The 21,172-nt window shown below is 45.3% G+C and overlaps 2 protein-coding genes and 1 pseudogene across 2 annotated transcripts; 2 read left to right on the top strand and 1 right to left on the bottom strand.

Annotated features, from left to right (window-relative positions):
* The first annotated feature begins 4,239 nt into the window (after positions 1–4,239).
* LOC123071597 (ubiquitin-like domain-containing CTD phosphatase) lies at positions 4,240–9,358 on the top strand. Its single transcript, XM_044495179.1, has 6 exons — positions 4,240–4,679; positions 7,408–7,552; positions 8,262–8,376; positions 8,451–8,514; positions 8,608–8,773; positions 8,875–9,358. The coding sequence occupies exons 1-6, from the start codon at positions 4,354–4,356 to the stop codon at positions 9,118–9,120; spliced, it is 1,062 nt and encodes a 353-aa protein (XP_044351114.1). The 5' UTR covers positions 4,240–4,353; the 3' UTR covers positions 9,121–9,358.
* Positions 9,359–10,222: 864 nt separating this feature from the next.
* Positions 10,223–13,352, bottom strand: LOC123071598 (uncharacterized). The gene is made up of 3 exons (XM_044495180.1): positions 12,888–13,352; positions 11,645–11,772; positions 10,223–10,791 (listed from the first exon to the last, which is right to left on the bottom strand). The coding sequence occupies exons 1-3, from the start codon at positions 13,272–13,274 to the stop codon at positions 10,644–10,646; spliced, it is 663 nt and encodes a 220-aa protein (XP_044351115.1). The 5' UTR covers positions 13,275–13,352; the 3' UTR covers positions 10,223–10,643.
* Positions 13,353–20,646: 7,294 nt separating this feature from the next.
* Positions 20,647–20,848, top strand: LOC123073193 (uncharacterized; annotated as a pseudogene).
* Positions 20,849–21,172: the final 324 nt, after the last annotated feature.

The following is a 21,172-nucleotide window of genomic DNA, read 5'->3' as shown; positions in this document are numbered from 1 at the left end:
AAGTAGGAGAGACAGACACCCGCTAGCCACCTTATGCATCTAGTGCATGTCAGTCGGTGGAACCAGTCTCACGTAAGAGTACGTGTAAGGTCGGTCCGGGCCGCTTCATCCCACGATGCCGCCGAATCAAGATAAGACTAGTAGCGGCAAGCATATTGAACAAAATCAACGCCCACAACTACTTTGTGTTCTACTCGTGCATAGAATCTACGCAATAGACCTAGCTCATGATGCCACTGTTGGGGAACGTAGCATAAATTCAAAAAATTTCCTACGAAACACCAAGATCTATCTATGGAGAGACCAGCAACGAGTAGAAAGGGAGAGTGCATCTACATACCCTTGTAGATCGCTAAGCGGAAGCGTTCAAGTGAACGGGGTTGATGGAGTCGTACTCGTCGTGATTCAGATCACCGATGATCAAGTGCCGAACGGACGGCACCTCCGCGTTCAACACACGTACAGCCCGGTGACGTCTCCCACGCCTTGATCCAGCAAGGAGAGAGGGAGAGGTTGAGGAAGACTCCATCCAACAGCAGCACAACGGCGTGGTGGTGGTGGAGGAGCGTGGCAATCCTGCAGGGCTTCGCCGAGCACCTACGGGAGAGGAGATGTGTCACGGGAGGGAGAGGGAGGCAACCAAAGGCCTTCGGTATGATTGCTCCTCCTTTTCCCCACTATATATAGGGCCAAGGGAGAGGGGGAGGCGCAGCCTTGCCCCCTCCTCCAAGGAAGGGGTGCGGCTAAGGATGGGGAGGAGTCCATCCTCCCCAAGGCACCTCGGAGGTGCCTTCCCCCTTTAGGACTCTTCCCTCTCCAAGTTTCCTTGCGCATGGGCCTCTTGGGGCTGGTGCCCTTGGCCCATGTAGGCCAAGGCGCACCCCCTACAGCCCATGTGGCCCCCCGGGGCAGGTGGCCCCACCCGGTGGGCCCCCGGGACCCTTCCGGTGGTCCCGGTACAATACCGATGACCCCGAAACTTGTCCCGATTGCCGAAACAGGACTTCCTATATATAAATCTTTACCTCCGGACCATTCCGGAACTCCTCGTAACGTCCGGGATCTCATCCGGGACTCCGAACAACATTCGGTAACCACATACAAGCTTCCTTTATAACCCTAGCGTCATCGAACCTTAAGTGTGTAGACCCTACGGGTTCGGGAGACATGCAGACATGACCGAGACGTTCTCCAGTCAATAACCAACAGCGGGATCTGGATACCCATGTTGGCTCCCACATGTTCCACGATGATCTCATCGGATGAACCACGATGTCAAGGACTTAATCAATCCCGTATACAATTCCCTTTGTCTAGCGGTATTTTACTTGCCCGAGATTCGATCGTCGGTATCCAATACCTTGTTCAATCTCGTTATCGGCAAGTCACTTTACTCGTTCCGTAACACATCATCCCGTGATCAAATCCTTGGTCACATTGCGCATATGATGATGTCCTACCGAGTGGGCCCAGAGATACCTCTCCGTTTACACGGAGTGACAAATCCCAGTCTCGATCCGCATAAAACAATAGATACTTTCGGAGATACCTGTAGTGCACCTTTATAGTCACCCAGTTACGTTGTGACGTTTGATACACCCAAAGCACTCCTACGGTATCCAGGAGTTATACGATCTCATGGTCAAAGGAAGAGATACTTGACATTCGCAAAGCTCTAGCAAATGAACTACTCGATCTTTTGTGCTAGTCTTAGGATTGGGTCTTGTCCATCACATCATTCTCCTAATGATGTGATCCCGTTATCAACGACATCCAATGTCCATAGTCAGGAAACCATGACTATCTGTTGATCACAACGAGCTAGTCAACTAGAGGCTCACTACGGACATATTGTGGTCTATGTATTCACACGTGTATTACGATTTCCGGATAATACAGTTATAGCATGAATAAAAGACAATTATCATGAACAAGGAAATATAATAATAATACTTTTATTATTGCCTCTAGGGCATATTTCCAACACGATGTGAACTAGATTATTGACTCTAGTAAACCCTTTGGATGTTGATCACATGACAATGTGAACTATGGGTATTAATCACATACATATGTGAATATTGATGTTAAATCACATGGTGATGTGAACTAGATTATTGACTCTAGTGCAAGTGGGAGACTGAAGGAAATATGCCCTAGAGGCAATAATAAAGTTATTATTTATTTCCTTATTTCATGATAAATGTTTATTATTCATGCTAGAATTGTATTAACCGGAAACATAATACATGTGTGAATACATAGACAAACATAGTGTCACTAGTATGCCTCTACTTGATTAGCTCGTTGATCAAAGATGGTTATGTTTCCTAGCCATAGACATGGGTTGTCATTTGATTAACGGGATCACATCATTAGGAGAATGATGTGATTGACTTCGACCCATTCTGTTAGCTTAGCACTCAGTCGTTTAGTATGTTGCTAATGCTTTCTTCATGACTTATACATGTTCCTATGACTATGAGATTATGCAACTCCCGTTTACCAGAGGAACACTTTGTGTGCTACCAAACGTCACAACATAACTGGGTGATTATAAAGGTGCTCTACAGGTGTCTTCGAAGGTACTTGTTGGGTTGGCATATTTCGAGATTAGGATTTGTCACTCCGATTGTCGGAGAGGTATCTCTGGGCCCTCTCGGTAATGCACATCACTATAAGCCTTGCAAGCAATGTGACTAATGAGTTAGTTGCGGGATGATGCATTACAGAACGAGTAAAGAGACTTGCTAGTAACGAGATTGAACTAGGTATTGAGATACCGACGATCGAATCTCGAGCAAGTAACATACCGATGACAAAGGGAACAACGTATGTTGTTATGCGGTTTGACCGATAAAGATCTTCGTAGAATATGTAGGAGCCAATATGGGCATTCAGGTTCCGCTATTGGTTATTGACCAGAGAGATGTCTCGGTCATGTCTACATAGTTCTCGAACCCGTAGGGTCCGCACGCTTAACGTTCGTTGACGATATAGTATTATATGATTTATGTATGTTGGTAACCGAATGTTGTTCGGAGTCCCGAATGAGATCACGGACATGACGAGAAACTCCGGAATGGTCCGGAGATGAAGTTTAATATATGTGATAATGTTGTTTGGTCTCCGGAAGGGTTCCGGAATTCACCGAAAGGGGTTCCGGATGTTTCCCGAAATGTTTGGGTACGAGAACACGTTATTTGGGCCAAAGGGGAAAGCCCACAAGGTTTTTGGAAAGCGCAAAAGGAAGTTTTGCGGAGTCCAGGGGCCAGACGCCAGGGTCCCTAGCGTCTGGGTCCAGACGCCGGGAACCCTGGCGTCTGGCCCTGGAGTCCGAGAAGGACTCTTGCCTTTCGGGTGAAACCGACTTTGTGGAAGCTTTTACTCCAAGTTTTGACCCCAAGGCTCAACATATAAATAGAGGGGCAGGGCTAGCACCAAAGACACATCAAGAAACACCAAGCCGTGTGCCGGCAACCCCGTCCCCTCTAGTTTATCCTTCGTCATAGTTTCCGTAGTGCTTAGGCGAAGCCATGCGGAGGTTGTTCTTCACCAACACCGTCACCACGCCGTTGTGCTGCCGGAACTCATCTACTACTTCGCCCGTCTTGCTGGATCGAGAAGGCGAGGACGTCATCGAGCTGAATGCGTGCAGAACTCAGAGGTGCCGTGCGTTCGGTACTTGGATCGGTCGGATCGTGAAGACGTACGACTACATCAACCGCGTTGATAAATGCTTTCGCTTAGCGATCTTCAAGGGTATGAAGATACACTCCCCCTCTCGTTGCTATGCATCACCATGATCTTGCATGTGCGTAGATTTTTTTTGAAATTATTACGTTCCCCAACACCTACCACATTGCGGTTCGAGAAGATGGCACCCACCAACGAACATGAGGAGAATAGAGAAAATATAGAGTGAACGTGGCGGCAAGCTAGGGTTTCGACTGTGTCACTGGCAACGCGGGGGACACATCGTTCTCATCGCTGTAACACATTTCAAATTTCATTGTGTTCAAATTTCGCAGAAAAATACTTCCTTCGTCCGAAAATACTTGATCAAAATAGATAAAAATGAATATATTTAGAATTAATATACATTTAGATACACCTCATTTTATTCATTTAATGACAAACATTTCCGAACGAAGGGAGTAGTAAATGTAAAATGTACGGTGTACCGATTACCGAAGGCCTCGACTCAAACCATTTCCTAGTCCGCCTTCGAAGTGCCGGTTACGCCTATCCACCCAGGCCACGCACACCTGCAACTCCTTCCCCATCTCCTTCTCCCCAAAACTTCCGACTGTTCAAGGTTCAGACCCAAGCACCGCACACACCACCAAGCCCATGTCGGAGGCGTCCTCTTCCTCGGCGGCGGCCCCGGCCCCGGCCCCGCCCCCTGCGCCGGCGCTGGATCCGGAGGCGATCTCCCTCATGGCGGAGGAGGCGCCGCCGGAGGAGATTACGCTGGTCGTGAAGTGGAGCGGGAAGGAGTACACGGTGCGGGCGATGGGGGACGACACGCTGTTGGAGCTGAAGCGGCGCATCTGCGAGTTCACCGACGTGCTCCCCAAACGCCAGAAGCTTCTCTACCCCAAGCTCATACTCAACGACGAGTCCGTCCTCCTTTCCTCCCTCCCCTTCAAGCCCAACGGCAAGCTGACCATGATCGGGTAAGCGCGATTCTCCCCGCCCTCCTCGTGACTCTTAACTCCGTAGTTGCTTGGGTCGGATGCGTGCCTGCGAAAATCAGTGCATCCACATGGAATTGGATGATTATTTTGTATCGCCCCGCCGAAACGCTAGGTTTCGGTTGGTGAAATCGGCGGGAGATGCGAGCTTGGTGGGGATCGAGCGCAGATGCCACGGTTTTGCGATGTGAGAGGCTGGATTTGGAATGCTCCGTGAACCAATCGCTAAACCCTAGCTTGTTTGATCTCTTCTGTTTGCGTTGTGTGTTGGTGATTTGAACTTGTTGCTTTGTTTGATATGTTCTGGAACTGTGGAATTGGCGTATTTGATGGTGGATTTGGGCATTCGGTATTTCGGTGTGGCCGTATAAGGAAAACAGGAAGTACTTCTCTGTTTGACAGTTTAGAGTTTAGACGAATGGATTGGGGAATAATGTGGGTGGTGACAGCAGAACCGCGGCATCAACTGGCACTGATAGATATTAGAGCACACGATTTTCAGCTGAGAAGGATAAGATTACCTGCTCAAACATTTTATGGGTCGTAGTTTTAATTATACTTGTGTGTGCTGCGACGGTGTCCCATTTAGAGTGGAGTATATTAAGGGCACCACCACCAGTGAAATATCTGAAGTAAGTAAATTGTTGGCCTGTTGAATAACTCACTGGTGGTTGCATCATGAACTTTGTTCAGCCATTTTTTCACTTCTGGATCAGAACAGTTAGTTGTTCTTCAATGGTTACCATTTTTTATTTGTTTTTGACTTATGATGATACCATTTGGTGGTTGTTGTCTTTTACTTATGAAGACCGATAATGTGGCCTTCAGTCTACTTAGCATGGAGATGGTAACTGAAATTTAAAATGAAGTGAGAGCAAATCTGGTCTGTTTTTTTCACGAATAAGCAAAGCTTGCGTATCTTTTCATTGATAGAAGAAAGGAGAATGAGTACACTAGAGGATACAACACATGGCATGAACGCAAGGAGGCATGAGCATGGAACCCGGAGCAGAGAGGAAAGGGGTGCTCAGCCCAAACAGGGAAAAGGACACAACTAAACCCACCAAGCCTAAAATTGGAGAGACATGCCTAATAAGCGAGACGTTGAACATCTCCAAATCCAACACCGGGGATGCCACGAGCGAGCAAGATAGCGCCTTCAAGAAGGGGAACGACGTCGTGCCGCCGCCACCATCCGATCCAAAGAATTGGACCTAGGGTTTTCCCCAAAGCAGCGCCTCCAAGAAGGGAAACGACACGCGTGAATGTCGCCGCTGCCAGCATCGGTAAGCCGAGCATGGATTTCACTGGGCCTAAGTCCGAGCAATCCCGTAGCCGCCAGATCAGGGTCCGAAGATGAGGAAGTCAGTTCGCCGGTCGACCGCCACCTCAGAAGGTGATGGGGCTGCACCTTCTGAGGTGGCGGTACTTCATATTCATGCCATGAGGTGGCGGTACTTCATATTCAAATCTAGTCTGTTCGGATGGTGTTTTTCTGGGGCCATAATTTGCCCTTGTGTCTAAGCATTTTTTTCTGGACCCATTTAAGTAGTAACTTCAAATAACATAGTTCAGTTTTGTTAGATACTTCATATTCTGTTTTATGGTGTTAGCTACCCATCATATTTTTACCCATATTTGCCAATAATTTTGATAATGGGTTGTTGTTTGGTGAATCGTATTAAGCTACATAAATCAACAATTAAAAGTTTGTACAGATTCTAGTGGAATACTTACAGAAGTGAGGTAATTGATTCTGTCCACATAGATAGATCATGAGTTCAGGCTATTTTTATTTACAGTGAGATGATACATTTTGGGCGTGGAGTGTGGATTACTGCTGTAGCCTGTATGATAACAATCTTATGCCTGAATAGAAAGAAAGAGCCATGGGCGTGGAGTGTGCATTACTGCCGTCAGTGGTGAAGCTACTCCAAGACTCTGGTGTCAAGTGGCATTACAGATTTTTTTTAAGCAAACCTAGCTATAAATTACTCCCTCCGATCCAAAATAAGTTTCGTGGTTGAACTAAAACCACGACACTTAATTTGGAACGAAGGGAGTACTGTATGCTTGTACACAAATACTATATGCATGTACTTATTTGAGCTTTTGACATCACTAGGCTCAACTGCTAGCACTGCCACTGACTGCTGTAGCCTTCAGGATAACATTCTTATGCCCGGCTAGAAAGAGCCAATGCTATTTGTTTGGGAATGGGCACTTGACTTGATATTTTTGTAAAACATTTTCCTCCCCTAATATTTGCTCTACTCCTCACCAGTCCAGTTGTAGGATGATTAGTGGATGGTGAAGAAAGTGTATTTTAAGTGCATAAATTGCATAGGCATGTACCATAGCAATCACCTATTTGATAATTAATACTCGCATGCTTGTGGCCTTTTAGCAAGGTATTTTGTTGTGGGTACTGGATCAATTTTTTGAGCCAGAAAAGAGGTATTGTTGTGAACTACCTTGTGTGTGAAAGTGAGTCCGATCTTAATTTTAATTTATCCCTTGAGCTTTACTCAACATAAGTATATTATAATATTTAAAAAAAATCAAGGGCTTGAATTCAAATCACTCTTTTGGTGCATTCTACCTCAAACAACATGCTCCGTTTCATGCGGTTTCCTTCCGTATGGAAGGTGCACACTGTTCCCTCACAGTAATTTATAGATCTGTTATATTGTCTTGCACTGAATTTCAGTACTGTTGAAGATGAAATATTTGTGGACCGACCAGATGATCCAGAGGTACTCGATGATTATGAATTTTTCAAAGATGAAGTTACTGCTATCAAGGATAATGTTCTCTACAAGCAAAAAGTGAAACGTCGTGCAAGCCAGTATAAGGTATATTTCCTTGGCATTTTTCTTTCTTGCTATATGTTTCCTCCATATGCATGCTTGTGTAGTTGCACACTGGTACCTATTTGTGTTAATTCTGATGCACTTCTTGGTGCCTGCTCTCCCTTCAATCTGTGTGAAATTGGTCCAACTTTCTGCATGGTCCAGCTTTGACTAATTTAAACACTTCGACATTAGACATTACTATGTGCTTTACCATGTACTTGAAGCTTTGTGAGTCTTCTTGTGTAACAGTACAATGATGGTGACCTTCTCGTGTCTCTATACTTGAACCTAGATTCATGAAGTTCTTTGAGCAATGATCTTTTAACCATAACTCTGGTGTGTATTTCCTTTATTATGACCTAATGTTGAGACAACAACAGAAGCAACCACTAAAAGGAGTCCATACTGTTGGTTATGATTACGAAAGGAAGTTGTTGGGCCGTGCCTTACTGCCTTGTTAAACTTACTGTAAGATGAATTTGAGGTGTGATGACAAAGCGCTTGTGTCCTGTATTTGCCTTGGTTGCCTTGTACTCCCTCCGTCCGGAAATACTTGTCATTGAAATGGATGTATCTAGATGTATTTTAGTTCTAGATACATCCATTTTCATCCATTTTGATGACAAGTAATTCCGGACGGAGGGAGTATAAAATTATAAATTGATTCTCCAGGTCTGATTAACACATCTTTTTGTGCCTATGCATGTAGATCAAGCTCTTGAATCCATGCCGCGATGGAAAAAGATTGCTTGTGTTAGACATTGACTATACTCTGTTTGACCATAGGTCTCCAGCTGAGAATCCTTTGGAACTCATGCGTCCATGTAAGTACACTTTTGATCCACAAAGCTGTGTTCAGTCAGCAGACTTGAAGTTTCATGCCATAATTCCTTTGCAGTTCTCCACGAATTTCTCGCTGCTGCATACGCAGAGTATGATATCATGATATGGTCAGCAACAAAGTAAGCCTTTTGCTACCCTAAACTATCTATTGATCAGTCATGATCGCAATGTGAAATTGGTATAAATGATCACTGTCGACCCTTTGAATGCAGTATGAAATGGGTGCAGCTGAAGATGGAGCAACTTGGAGTTCTTAGCAATCCCAACTACAAGATCACCGCCCTTCTGGATCACATGGCGATGATAACTGTGCATGCTCCTGACAAGAAGGTCTTCGACTGCAAACCTCTTGGTGTCATCTGGACCAAGTTCCCCGAGGTTGGTGTTCTGTGCTCGAGTGCATCACTAATGAATGTGATATTTTCAAGACTCAAGTTCAATTATCTAACCACCATCGCTCCCGGTTCCTCCATATGCAGCACTACAGTGAAAAGAACACAATCATGTTTGATGACCTCAGGAGGAATTTCGTCATGAACCCACAGAACGGCCTCGTGATCAGACCGTTCAAGAACGCCAGTAAGAACCGAGGCCGCGATCAGGAGCTGCGAAAGCTCACGCAGTACCTGCTCTCCATTGCGGAGTTAGAAGATTTCAGCAAGCTGGAGCACGACGGTTGGGAGTCCTTCATGGACGAAACCGGCAAGAGACGCAGGCGCAGGTAGTTTTCTTCGGTATAGCGATCGGCAGGCAAGGACTAGGCCCTACTACTTTTTGTCAAGTGCCATCGACCGCACACACTAGCGCACCGGAATGAGCAGGAAAACCCTAATGTCCACTTGAAACACACCGCGAAAAACACCCCAGGCTTAATCTGCGTTGGACTTTTTGGCGAGTTACACTTGTGTCGGAGCCTTCAGCTGCGCGCTTTTCCAGTTTCAACGTGGAATTATTAGCTTTTCACTGTGATTTTGGTCCATCTGTTCCTGCCATCACTGTATCTGGCCTCTAGCTTGCATGGGCGCGAACTGTTCTGCAACAGTTGGTAGGGTGGTAGAGGAGTATCGTGAGCAGGGCATGGACATGCGATGGGTTTTTTTGACTGGGCTGAGTTATTACTACTGCCAGTGTGATGGTGACGAACTGATGACTGCTGAGGCTGGGTAGCATCCGGCTGACTGACTGGCTCTCCCAGCCAGCGTAGTATCATTTCGAGTATCATAATGGTGCCCCAGTCTTACCAGTCTACGGCGTCTGTATGTAGGAACCAGGCCAAGTTATTATGGTCCCTGCCTAGCTAGCTGTCGCCGTGTTCGTTTCCTTGTCCTGCCCATTGCGCAGGATCTTGTAAAGTTACGTGAATCTTACCTCAGCCGTATGTTTACCGAGGTTATTTTACCTGTATTTTACGCGTTGCAGCTACCTAGATTTCGGTTAGGTTTTTCATTGCGATCCGCGCCTTCACGTGGCAATCGGGGTTCTTGCCCGGTTGCTCCCCAGCCGACGACCATCATCAGGGCACCGGTGTGTTGGGATTTCAGTGAAGGACTCCCTGCAGACAACAGCCTCATGTGGACCATGGCCATGCCTAGCCCTAGCCGAGACAATGATGCACCTCCTGGCTCCTGCTCCTAAATAAAATTGGAGCGAGTTATAGCAGGCCCCGGCCGGGGTCAGTTGTTTGGATGTCACCGCGATGCCAAACTCGTTCCTCTTAGATTTCCTATTTTCACCTGACACTGCAGTGACTTCGTGGGTTGCAAGTCATTGGGACATGGGTGCAAACCATGCAGTAAAGAAAACCTCGAATATACTTGAGCAAGCAAGGAGCACTCAACAACATCATCAGTCTTTTGTGCAACACAACACGATGATGGTACAACAAGCTACAGATTACAGTCTTGCAGAAAAATATTAAAAAAAAGGGTACAAATTACACACACTGAAAAGACGGCAAGGCTGTAGGAGGGTCAAATCCTAGGACTCATTCAGACTTTACATTTTACAGCACGATGGGGCAGCAGCACGATCCACCGCAGCGACACACGAACGACATGGCCGCATGCCGCACGCCTGCACGGACATCTTTTTTTTATTTTTTTATACTCGACGGGTTAAAAAGCACAGAATGGGACAGATTTACGGGGAGTAAAATATGAGAGGATCACGCAGGAACGAACTAGACAGACAAACTCAGCAGCAAGCTCTATAAAAACATCGTCGTGGGCATGGCGGATGGAGGTCACGGTCAGGCGAGGAGCCAGAAGTTCTTTTGCCACCGGGTGCTGACGAGGTAGCCGCCCACGCCCTTGCTCTGCTTCCTCACCGCCAGCGTCAGGCACTCGGCCTGGTTGATGCACTGCTCCACCAGCTCCTCCCCGCTGCTCCGCGTCAAGCTGCACACACGTTTCCATTTCTTCATTCAGACAAGGTCTAGTGGTTTCTTTTTTTTTAGGGGATTCAGACAAGGTCTAGTAGAAGTAGCTAGTGACGAATGATGACAAGATGAAAAGTTAACCACCTGACTCGGTTTCCACATGATACTTTACTAGCACTACATCGCTGTTATTATCTCTTGTCGACATGAATGAACGAAGATGGCAACAATTATAGGCCGTTTGCTTTACTTAGTTGGGAGATGCAGCTAAAGGGGACAAGGAAAAGCATCTGGGATTTATGGACATCACATGGATCTGCACTAGCCCGGTGGTGTTTTCCGGAAAGACACGCATGGACCCTGCCATTGAACGGGTGTGAGCCCGATCGAGCCTGCCTGCCCAGGAGCCGTCGTTTGTGAGTCCTGACTGGACCGGACCCTCTCATCAATCAATTATCATAAAAGGCTTTGCTTGCACAAGATCTGCCGGTGGTGGTTTACTGTGTTCTTTTCCTGAAGGGATAGGCTCAAGGGAACTGATACGAGTACAGATGTAAATACAATACAGATGTAGCAGTGCGGATGAAGTTTTTTGTTGGGATTCGGGATCCAGGTATGAATGACTCTGAACTACCCCCTTTTAAAAACCGCACCACACACTGCACTGTACAGGCTGACACCATGATAGTTGATAGATTCTCCCGGCCGGTAGGTTTCTATCTACTCACAGTTGACCTTGGCCTCACATTTTTAACACAAGCACTCAATAGTGATAAGGTAGATAGACACAGTATTCTTAAAAAGAAAAGGTAGGCAGTAGATATACAGTATGCTGTATACAGTAATGCATGTCTGCAAGAATGTATGCTTACCAGCTTAGCCAGCAGAAGGTAGAGGGCTTGGTTTGGCTGAGCACCAGCACGGAGGCCTCCAGCTTCTTCACCTGGCTGAGGATGGTGCCCAGCTTGGGGCCTTGGATCACCAGCGCCTCCACCTCCACCTACCAACGTTCACACGCAACACCATGAGCCCTCCTTTTTTTCTTTCCTTTTCGACAGACAAATGCAAGCAAGAGGACACACGAACAGTTCATGCAACGTACGGCGACAGGGGAGTAGAGTACTACTCGTGTACTGCGCCACATTGAGGCTCTGACTTTTGATTCAAGCAACCAAAGCAAAGCAGATCACGGCCGGCAGGCTTGGGTTCCGTACGTAGTAATGCCCATGTTTACGGCCGGTTTAGGTGGGATTTTGCTTGGGGTTGGGGCGAGCCCCCACTGGCTTGTTTGTTTGCTTGCTAATCCGTTCTTTATGCGGGCTGAGAGACCTTTGGGGCCTGCCGAGATCCATCCCACGGCCATGAAAAGTGGGCGATGATTCCCTTTTTTTGTGTATGTTTCTGATCTGATCTGATCTGTATAAAATACAGGGACCAACCAGATGGATAGGCTCGCCATTTTTAACCAAGTACTGAAGGTGTCTCTCCCTCATCATGTGGACTTCAGGATGGCGGGATTAACCAGGAAACCGAAACTTTACGCTATTGACTCTCGGCGGCAACACTATGCTTGAACATTTTCTTATCTGGGCCTAAGTATGTATGAGCTGCTAGTAAGCATGCTTGCACTTTTAGATAATGAAACATGCTTGCATGACTATATAGAATATCAAGACATTTTCTCTAGGTTTGATTTCTATGAACTACTACAAGTAAACATGGAGTACAGTGGAACTCCTTTTCAATAAATAAATGAACTCCGAAGTACATGTTCTATTGGTGGTAAAACACAAACTTTTGTGAACTACTTCTAGAATCTCTTGGGCATGCTTCCAAGCGCACGCTTCCAAAGGGGGAACCCGAACCAAGCTAGACTGTAGAGACTAGAGACAAGCTCCTTAAAATGGCGATTTGAAGCAAAAATGAAGAAGCACAGTTAGCTAGCTCGAAATAGTGCTGCACTCAGATAGTTACATGGCATGCATGTACTACTTCCGTTGGCTGTGTGATGCAGAGGCCGGGATAAACTCCTTTTTTTGGGGAAAATGCAAGTATTTTCGTCCTAGAAAAGAAGAATGCTCGTAACTTAACAGAGAAATGGCACACGTATGATACCTCAGGCCTGCAGGCCTTGCAGAGCGTGCCGAGGGAGTTGGCGAGGGAGGGCGCCTCCTCGGCTCCGGCGCCGTAGTGTGGCAGGATGTGGAGCAGGGTGAGGAAGTCCCCCCGGTTGGCGACGTGGGTGAGCGCCCACATCATGGCGTGCTTGGCCCCGGAGCTGTCGTCCACCACCACCATCACCCGCTTCCTCCCCGCGGCCGCCGCCGACGCCGCCGCCTCCCCCTTCCCGCCGCCGCCGTACCCTCTCCCGGCCCGCTTCTTGGACCACCGCCTCGAGCCCCTCCTCCTCCCTCCGCCGCCGCCGTACCCGTCCTGCGCGGCCTGCAGCCCGTTGCTGGAGCTCAGCTGCCTCAGGAAGTGCTCCCCGGAGCCGCTCGCCATCTTACGGCGCCAATGCCGGCCGCGCGCGCGCTGGTGCAGAGGACTGTGCAGGAGTGGAGTGATGGTGTTAAGTGGAGGGAGTGGCACGGCCGGAGCGATATAAGGGTGGATGGGCGGGGGAAAGGACAAGGCCGCTTAGAAGAGAGGAATCATGGAGCGGGTGGATTAGCCTGCTAGTGGTCACGAGCGCGCTCCACTTGTACTGCACACACACACACAAAAACCTGAAGAAAGCGTGCTTAAGTACTTAAGCAGAGAGCATAATGCACTGCAAATATAATACCTACAAGGGAATCGCTGCACATTCTCATCCGTTTTGGCCTTGCGTATGCACCGTCACATATGGGTACGGATGATTTTCATGGTCTCAGCTAGCCGGGGCTGGCTGTGCGCGGGAGAGAATATGTCAGGTTTCGTCGACATGCATGGTTGGCTCCAAACCGGGACGGATTGGTCAATACGGCATCAATCGTAACGCACGGAGCTCTTGGCGCCACTCCCATACTTATCATGTGCTCATAAATTCCAAATGGTTTCCATATGCTACCAGTGGATCTTGTTTCTTATTCACGTGCTAACCCACCTAGCTAGCTATCCGGCCAGCCCTTTGCGTACGTGTGCAATCTCGGGCAGTACTGAAGCTAGGATTAAACATTGCTCCATCTCGCTCTCAGCGCGGCTCTAGTTGATACTCTAGCTCAAATCCCGCGGATTTGCCGGGACCAGCTAGCTAGCTAGCTAACAACGAACCAACGCCTCACTCGCTCACTCAAGCCTCTGACAGTCCTCACACGATTCTGGCTGTATGCACGGTTGCACACCACGCAGCTCCAGCCAGCCATTCGAGAGCGGTGTTGAACGGATGCATGGGCGATGGAGCTAGCGTAGTAGTACGTGTTGGGTCGGGACATGTGCATGGCCCATCTGCTCTGCATGCATGGGGCAGATTCTCGTTCTCTCGTCCGCTTCTACAGTCCTCTAAGCCCTACCAATACGAACGCCCCCTTGTGACGGGAGGGAACAGCCTTGCCAAGTTTTCACCGAGGCATCATGGCCGGAGCAGAGCTGGCTAGGGCCGGAGGGAGACGTGGTCGATGCTTCCATGATCTGCGCGAGGAAACTGCCGCAGGGTGTGGGGTGGCGGTGGGCACTGGGCAGGCCTCGCTGACGGCAAACGCAACGCAGCGCGTGCATGCATGCGCGCCACGGTACGTACGCGCGTGCTCGTCTATTGCTTTGCAGAGTTGCGTACGTGCTGCTGCACCAAACATGGGTATCACTGGGTCACTGCTGCTGCTGTGTGATGTGTGCTAGGTTAATTTTATGACGCGAACACGGGAACGGGAAACGGGCCACGTGTGTGCGTACGTGCGTACTTATTAATTGATCTGCTGCTTCGTGTGCAAATTTTTCTATACTACGTGACGTGTCGCGACTGACCCTCCCGGCCGGAGAGACAGACTGGGCGCGACGCGTATAGGAATATATAGCAAGACAGTGGACCTGCCTGCTCTCAAACGTCTAGTCACGTACGCACGATTACGGCGTACCTTGATCCTCATTTGATCAGCTGCGGAAAGAGCTTTTCATGTGAGAAAAAGGTCGAGAGAAAAGTGTATACGTACGTACCGCAGCATGCAGTGAAGCTTCAAATTAAGACCGGCCAGTGAGGGTGCAGGCCGTCAGCCCGTCACCACAACAGCCATGATCAAACCTGATACACTCTGCAGTCAGGACCCCATTTAACGAGCAAATTAAATCGCGAGGTACGGCCCCAGCCTGCTAACCACCGCAGTACAGTAGTACTGTTCTCATTAGAGTAATCACCTGGGGCTACTGGTTCCGCTTACGCAATCCATCGTGGTTTGTGCTGGATATACTACAGGAGTATTTTGCACGCCTACCGGGATTTTCTAGCAGTACACTAGCTAGGCTTACGATTAAGTACTCGTACGCAATTAGTGTAGTGTATTCTAGTGTACCACACCGTGATTCAGGACGCGACAAGGGAGGGAGCCTGTCGACGGATGATTGATCACATCAGCACGTCACGTCCGAGAGCAAGGACAAAACAAAAGCCTGCGTCTCCTCTCGCGCGCGCCCGTGCATGCATGCGCGCGGCGTACCAACAGAGCCCTTGCGCCGCGCGGCGCGTCCGTCCGTGCGTGCCCAAGGCGAGGCTCTCTCCACACGGCACCACGGCGGCAGGGACCATCGCCCCGGCCGGGCCCCGGCCGGTTGCATGTACGACTGGCTCCGCGCGTCCGTCGCACTCGCGCACCACCCGACACGAGCGCTGGAGGAGGCCACAGGATCCGTGGCCGCGGCGGATGCATGGGCAGCCTGAACAGCGGAGTTGAATGCTGCCCGGGTATTTCGCTTGCTGACTACTCCAGTGACCAGTGCCGAACCCCGAGCCTTTGTGCCCTGCGAAGTGTGGCCCTTCGTCTGCGTACGTACATTGACGGCCCGCCCGACGGCGGCCGCGTCTGCTTGCAGCTGGGTTTATTAATTTTTATCTCTTTTCTTTTTTAGGGGGCTGGGTTTAATTTCCGTCCGCAAACCCTCAGCAACATTTCTTTTGAACCTAAATTCCTATTAAGTCAATCTGACTTCACCCGCAATAAAATAGAATAAAGAATTGACTTATTAAAAAGTTTAATTTGATGTTTTTCTTGTGAATGAGATTAAGCATTTGATGGGCCTTAGACAGACTTGTATTACTCATGTTTCTAGGTCTCAAAATAAAGCTAGCTATAGTTTAGCGAATTTTGCTAGAACTCAAGGCAGGACTATGACCTGGACCGGGGTTGGTCCGGTAGAGGTGTTGGAGATAGTTTCTGATGATTGTGAGGATATTGTGATTGAGTAATACAAGTTTTTCTCCCTGTAAAAAAAGTTTAATTTGATATTTATGCTCGCCTTGGTTAAAGTGAAATATTTATTGCTAACAATCAACAGTGTCCTCGGTTTTTGTCTCTAGGTCCCGTGCATCCACGTTTAGTTCACCTTCTGGCTATCTTTTGATTTTGTTTGCATGCTTGGCTTGGTTTTCTAGAACGCATTTTTCAGTTAATGTGACAATGCGAAATTTCTCCTCCTTCTATGAGGTAGAGCATATGATAAATGTGTATTTCAGAGTCTTGCAGTAACCATCGTCACTGATATTCTCAAACTTTGGGCGACTAGGCACTATAATCCACTAATCTAGCCAAGATACAACATGAGCGCATTGATTCACTAACTGCCAACATGTCTTAGCAAAATGAATACTTGGTCTGGAAATGACATGTGAGATCATGGATACTAGTATGATCGAGCAGACCAGTTAAAGGATGAGTCCTCCAGAAGACTCCATCTCCAGTTCACGATCAGGTTGATGTAATCTTAGGCGGAAACCCACAGATCTATAATCACGAATTCTGATGCCTCCAAGTCCTATGATGTTTGTCTAAGCACAAAACTGATCTACACTGCATATGTGGCATGATGATATAAATCTACCAGCGACCAAGCTCTACCTTTGCTTGGCTTATGTGTGCAAGATGACTTTGTGAACTATGGTCATATTCCATCTATTTCTCATGCTTAAATAGAAACATTGTGCAACAACCATGCGATGGATTCTTTCATGCGGTTCATTAGTCATAATGAGCACATCCGCATTATGTACTTCTCTGTATTCGCAAAAAATATACTTCTCTGAGCATCCAATCCCTCAATGAAGTAGTTCTCTAACAGATGTTTTGACCATGAAAATTCAATTTCGTAATTTAGTACCTAGATGACACCATTTTGAGAACAATGTGTGCATTTGTCATGCCCACCCTAATGGTCACTAACAAGTAAAATAGATCTAAGCAACCAACCATCACCTCATACTTTGGTAAACGCCTTACCCAAATATCTCCACTGAAAGATGGAAATGTTTCCACATGTACTTCTCGGTTCATCTCACTAATAAGGGTAAAAATATATTTATCGTCTCATCATTGATATGGGGAGTATATTAATCATTGACATTATGTCAAAAAGCTTAATCTAATTTTTCGCGGTTCGTTACTCAGTATCTAGTTTTAGCCATGTGTATTGGATACCATAGATGTAGTATTAGAGATCAGTAGATTCCATATAATTTCATTTTGTTAAACCATTATAGAGAACGTATGTGAAAATTTCCATTCTTATAAAGGTATGCCTAACCATAAAAATATAGGCATGCTAGAAACCTTAGAAAAAGGTAAAACATCTAGTCGTTCATTTAAAATTTTAAATAGCTCACATCACACAATTAAACACATTTCCATTAAATAATGCAGGACCAACGAGACAACCACCATGAAAAAAGAAGCCGAAGAGACAATTAAAACATTTTTTGGTATTGACCTATTTTCTATCTCTCTCTCCCATGGCATCTTTTCCCGGCGCATGTATTCCGTCAATTTCTGATGTTTCAGTTGTGTGTCCCCACAATTTCTAATGGACCACAATATTTGATAAACGTTATGTATTTAGTATACTACCAAACACCTTTAACCTAACCATGATGCTTCTCTTTACCAAATTTCTACAAAAGGATATTGCACGCAAGTAAACACACACAAAAATGATGTTATGAAGGTTCTTTCACATTTCAAAAATTCAAAATATATTCTCTCAAATGAAAAAGTCAAATAAAAATTCAAAATATATTCGCTTATAGTGAGATGTATGCTCCACTCGCCTGAAGTGTATCCCTGCTACAGTAATGGGCCAGCGCACGGCTCCAACATCGTTTTCACTTTTTTTTGCTAGTATTTAATACTTCAATCGGGGTTTTCTCCAGCATTCGATAATTTCTCTTTGGTTTTCATTCCCACTGTTTTGCTTTTTTCCCCTTGGTTTTCACCGTTTCCTTTCTTCTGCAGTGGTATTACTTCGTTTTTTTTCTTTGTTCATTTCTCCTATTTTCTTTGTTTCTTTCTTCAGTTTCATTGTTTTCTTTTTTCTTTTATTTCAACACATGTCGATTCTTCACTTGCAATGTACATTTTTCGCATAGACCATAAGCTTTATACATGTTTTTTTCAAATACATGTTTTGACGTCTACTTTTTTCCATGCATATTTGCATCCGAAACATTATTTATAGACATGTTTAACATTTTTCAAATACATATTTTGTTGTCTATTCTTTGGCATACACATTGTATTTGTACATTTGTTGTATACATCAAAAACATTATTTTTATACAGGTTAACATTTTTCAAATACATGATTAACAGTTTTTAAAATACATTGTTTGATATATATTCTTTTTCAAACATGCTATACATTTTTTGCATATATCTGAAACATTATTTATATACACATTTAACATTTTCAAATATACAATTAACATTTTTTCAAATACTATTTTGATGCCATTCTTTTTCATCACATTGTACATTTTTTGTATACATCGGAAACATTATTTTTATACATGTTTAGCATTTCTCAAATACATGATTAAAAGTTTTTTCAAACATGTTTTGATGTCTATTCTTTTTCATACACATTGTACATTTTATGTGTATATATCTGAAACATTGTTTTTATGTGCAGTTAATATTTTTTCAAATACATGATTAACATTTCTTTTAAATACATATTTTGATGCGTAGTCTGGTTCATACACATAGTATATTTTTTTATACATCTAAAAATTATTTTTATATACATTTAACATTTTTAAAATACACGATTAACATTTCTTCAAATACGTTTTTTGATGTCTACCATTTTGCATAAACAATGTAATTTTTTATATATATCTGAAACATTATTTTTATACATATTTATCATTTTTCATACATGATTTTTAAAATACACGTTTAATTTTGTACATCTATAACATTTTTTAAAACTGTCACATGTGCATCTTTTAAACACATGAATATTTCTGAAATGTGTATACATTTATGAATGTCTAGACATTTTTTGAATGGTAGAAACATTTTCTAAAAATTTAATGAACATTCCTTTCCACTACATTAAAATTTTCTAAATGCATGATGAACACTTTAAAAGGCATACTTTTACTTCATGAGGTATGGACAACTCAACAAGAAAAAAACATATGCTTCAATTGTGAGCTTACAGAGTGATCAGAACCAGACACATGTTTTTTAGGGGTAAAGCCAAGTTTAATTCATCAAAGTCCACATGATGTGGCATACAATGTAGGTGGTTGGGTTGGCCAAACCAGACGTAGCGTCATGCACCACGGGAGAGAGAGAGTACCTGGCTAAACTATGTGCTTCAGAGGTCACATCGCGACCTTCAAAGGAAGAATTACAATGAAGGAGAGTAGCTTTGAGATTAATCTCCCTAATAATGGCATTGTATCTACCTTAACTTTTGATACCATGTGGTGGATGCTTTCATGCATTTCATTCCTGCCATGAAGAGCAATAATCATTCATGTACTATTCTGAGCATCCCATCCCTTTAATGAAGCAACTAGTTCGTCTATACTTTTGATAGAGTATAGAAGACCATGATCCCAACCCTCAGGCTTGGAAGCGTGCATATATTAGCCCTTTTTTCAGCTGGGCTCTCCATTCCACAGGAAAGAACATAACAACTTTAGAGAGAGAAGACCTCAAAAAAAACTTTAGAGAGAGAATAGCCACAAACATGAAGGGGGGCTCCCTTTCGCACATGATTAGGCCGTGCCGCTTCACTAGTCCATTCTAAACCATTCATACATGGATAAATAAACTTCCAATGGATGTTGGACATTATTTGACCACAAGTAGATCTATGGTTGATGTTTTGTCGTAACAACTGAAGTTCACAGTAGTTTGTACAGATGACAACATTTTTGAAAAAAAAGATCATTGGATCATTAACAAGTAAAACAAGTCTAAGCAAGCAACCATCAGGTCGTCATTGGTAAGTGTCCTCGCAACTTTCTCCATCGGAAGATATAAATGAATTGCATATTGACCATTTTTTCAGCAGAGGTTCATAATTGGTCCTTAGTAGATCACCACCATGTACCGTGTCGATGGTACACAACCTAAGTGCATATCAACAGATGGAAGAGACAGAAACAAAAATTAAGCACGATGGGCATGCTGCCGATGAGACTGAATTTTCCTTTGGTCAACATCAGATTGAACACGTTAGATTTTTTCTTTTGTCGAGATTGAACATGTTACATGTGCTGACGCTTATGCAGCCTGGAAGCCCAAATACCAACGGGCTTTAAGCCACTCGGGATAACAAACTAGGCCGGCCCACAACATAACATACGCGAGATTACAGGGCACAAGCGGAGTTTAGTACCACCTTGGTTGTTTAGCTGAAGCAACACCGGTTTAAAAGGAGAGGCCCTGCGCACACCAACACGACCTTACTTGAACAGGATCTGTTCTATAGTAGTCGTACCGCTGCATCCTTTACCAATAAGGAGGCAAGCACTTAACCCTGGTTGATGACATGACACCTGTGGGCCAGAGCGTGATTAACGGCAGGATCATCAGGCTGTGGAGGATCGTTCCTGTTCAACACTAGCTGACCATGGTGGCTCTCAGGTTGTCTGACAGGGCATTCCAATCTTTTTTTTTAGCCATCAGCACAATTGACTGCTACTACTTCTGTGGTGTTCAGTATTCTACACTATGCATACCTGCTTTTCTCCCATTCAGGTGGGCAGCCTACTGATTTGCTTTCATTCTGAATCTTTACCGAAAAATCTGAAGTTAAAAGTGTATGCAGATTGCTACACCCGAAAATACAAGTGTAGATTTTCATCCGTAGGATGAAACATCCAGCTAGCGAACGTACAAGTTTCGTCACTAATCCATGGTGGTCATCAGTCAGCACTGTCATGGCCAAGGCACCCAAATGTCGGATGCCACTTTTGACTAAGA

This window comes from Triticum aestivum, chromosome 3B (assembly GCF_018294505.1).
Source record: "Triticum aestivum cultivar Chinese Spring chromosome 3B, IWGSC CS RefSeq v2.1, whole genome shotgun sequence".
Taxonomy (NCBI): Eukaryota; Viridiplantae; Streptophyta; class Magnoliopsida; order Poales; family Poaceae; genus Triticum; species Triticum aestivum.
This window is presented reverse-complemented; position numbering and strand designations above follow the sequence as displayed.

Bases quoted from the DNA above. Each gene is read 5' to 3' on its own strand.
- LOC123071597 (XM_044495179.1), top strand. From the start codon at position 4,354: ATGTCGGAGGCGTCCTCTTCCTCGGCGGCGGCCCCGGCCCCGGCCCCG. The intron at 4,680-7,407 runs GTAAGCGCGATT...ACTGAATTTCAG, and splicing joins GGCAAGCTGACCATGATCGG to TACTGTTGAAGATGAAATAT. The intron at 8,515-8,607 runs GTAAGCCTTTTG...CTTTGAATGCAG, and splicing joins ATGATATGGTCAGCAACAAA to TATGAAATGGGTGCAGCTGA.
- LOC123071598 (XM_044495180.1), bottom strand. From the start codon at position 13,274: ATGGCGAGCGGCTCCGGGGAGCACTTCCTGAGGCAGCTGAGCTCCAGC. The intron at 11,773-12,887 runs GTATCATACGTG...GAACGTTGGTAG, and splicing joins GCAAGGCCTGCAGGCCTGAG to GTGGAGGTGGAGGCGCTGGT. The intron at 10,792-11,644 runs GTAAGCATACAT...ACGTGTGTGCAG, and splicing joins ACCTTCTGCTGGCTAAGCTG to CTTGACGCGGAGCAGCGGGG.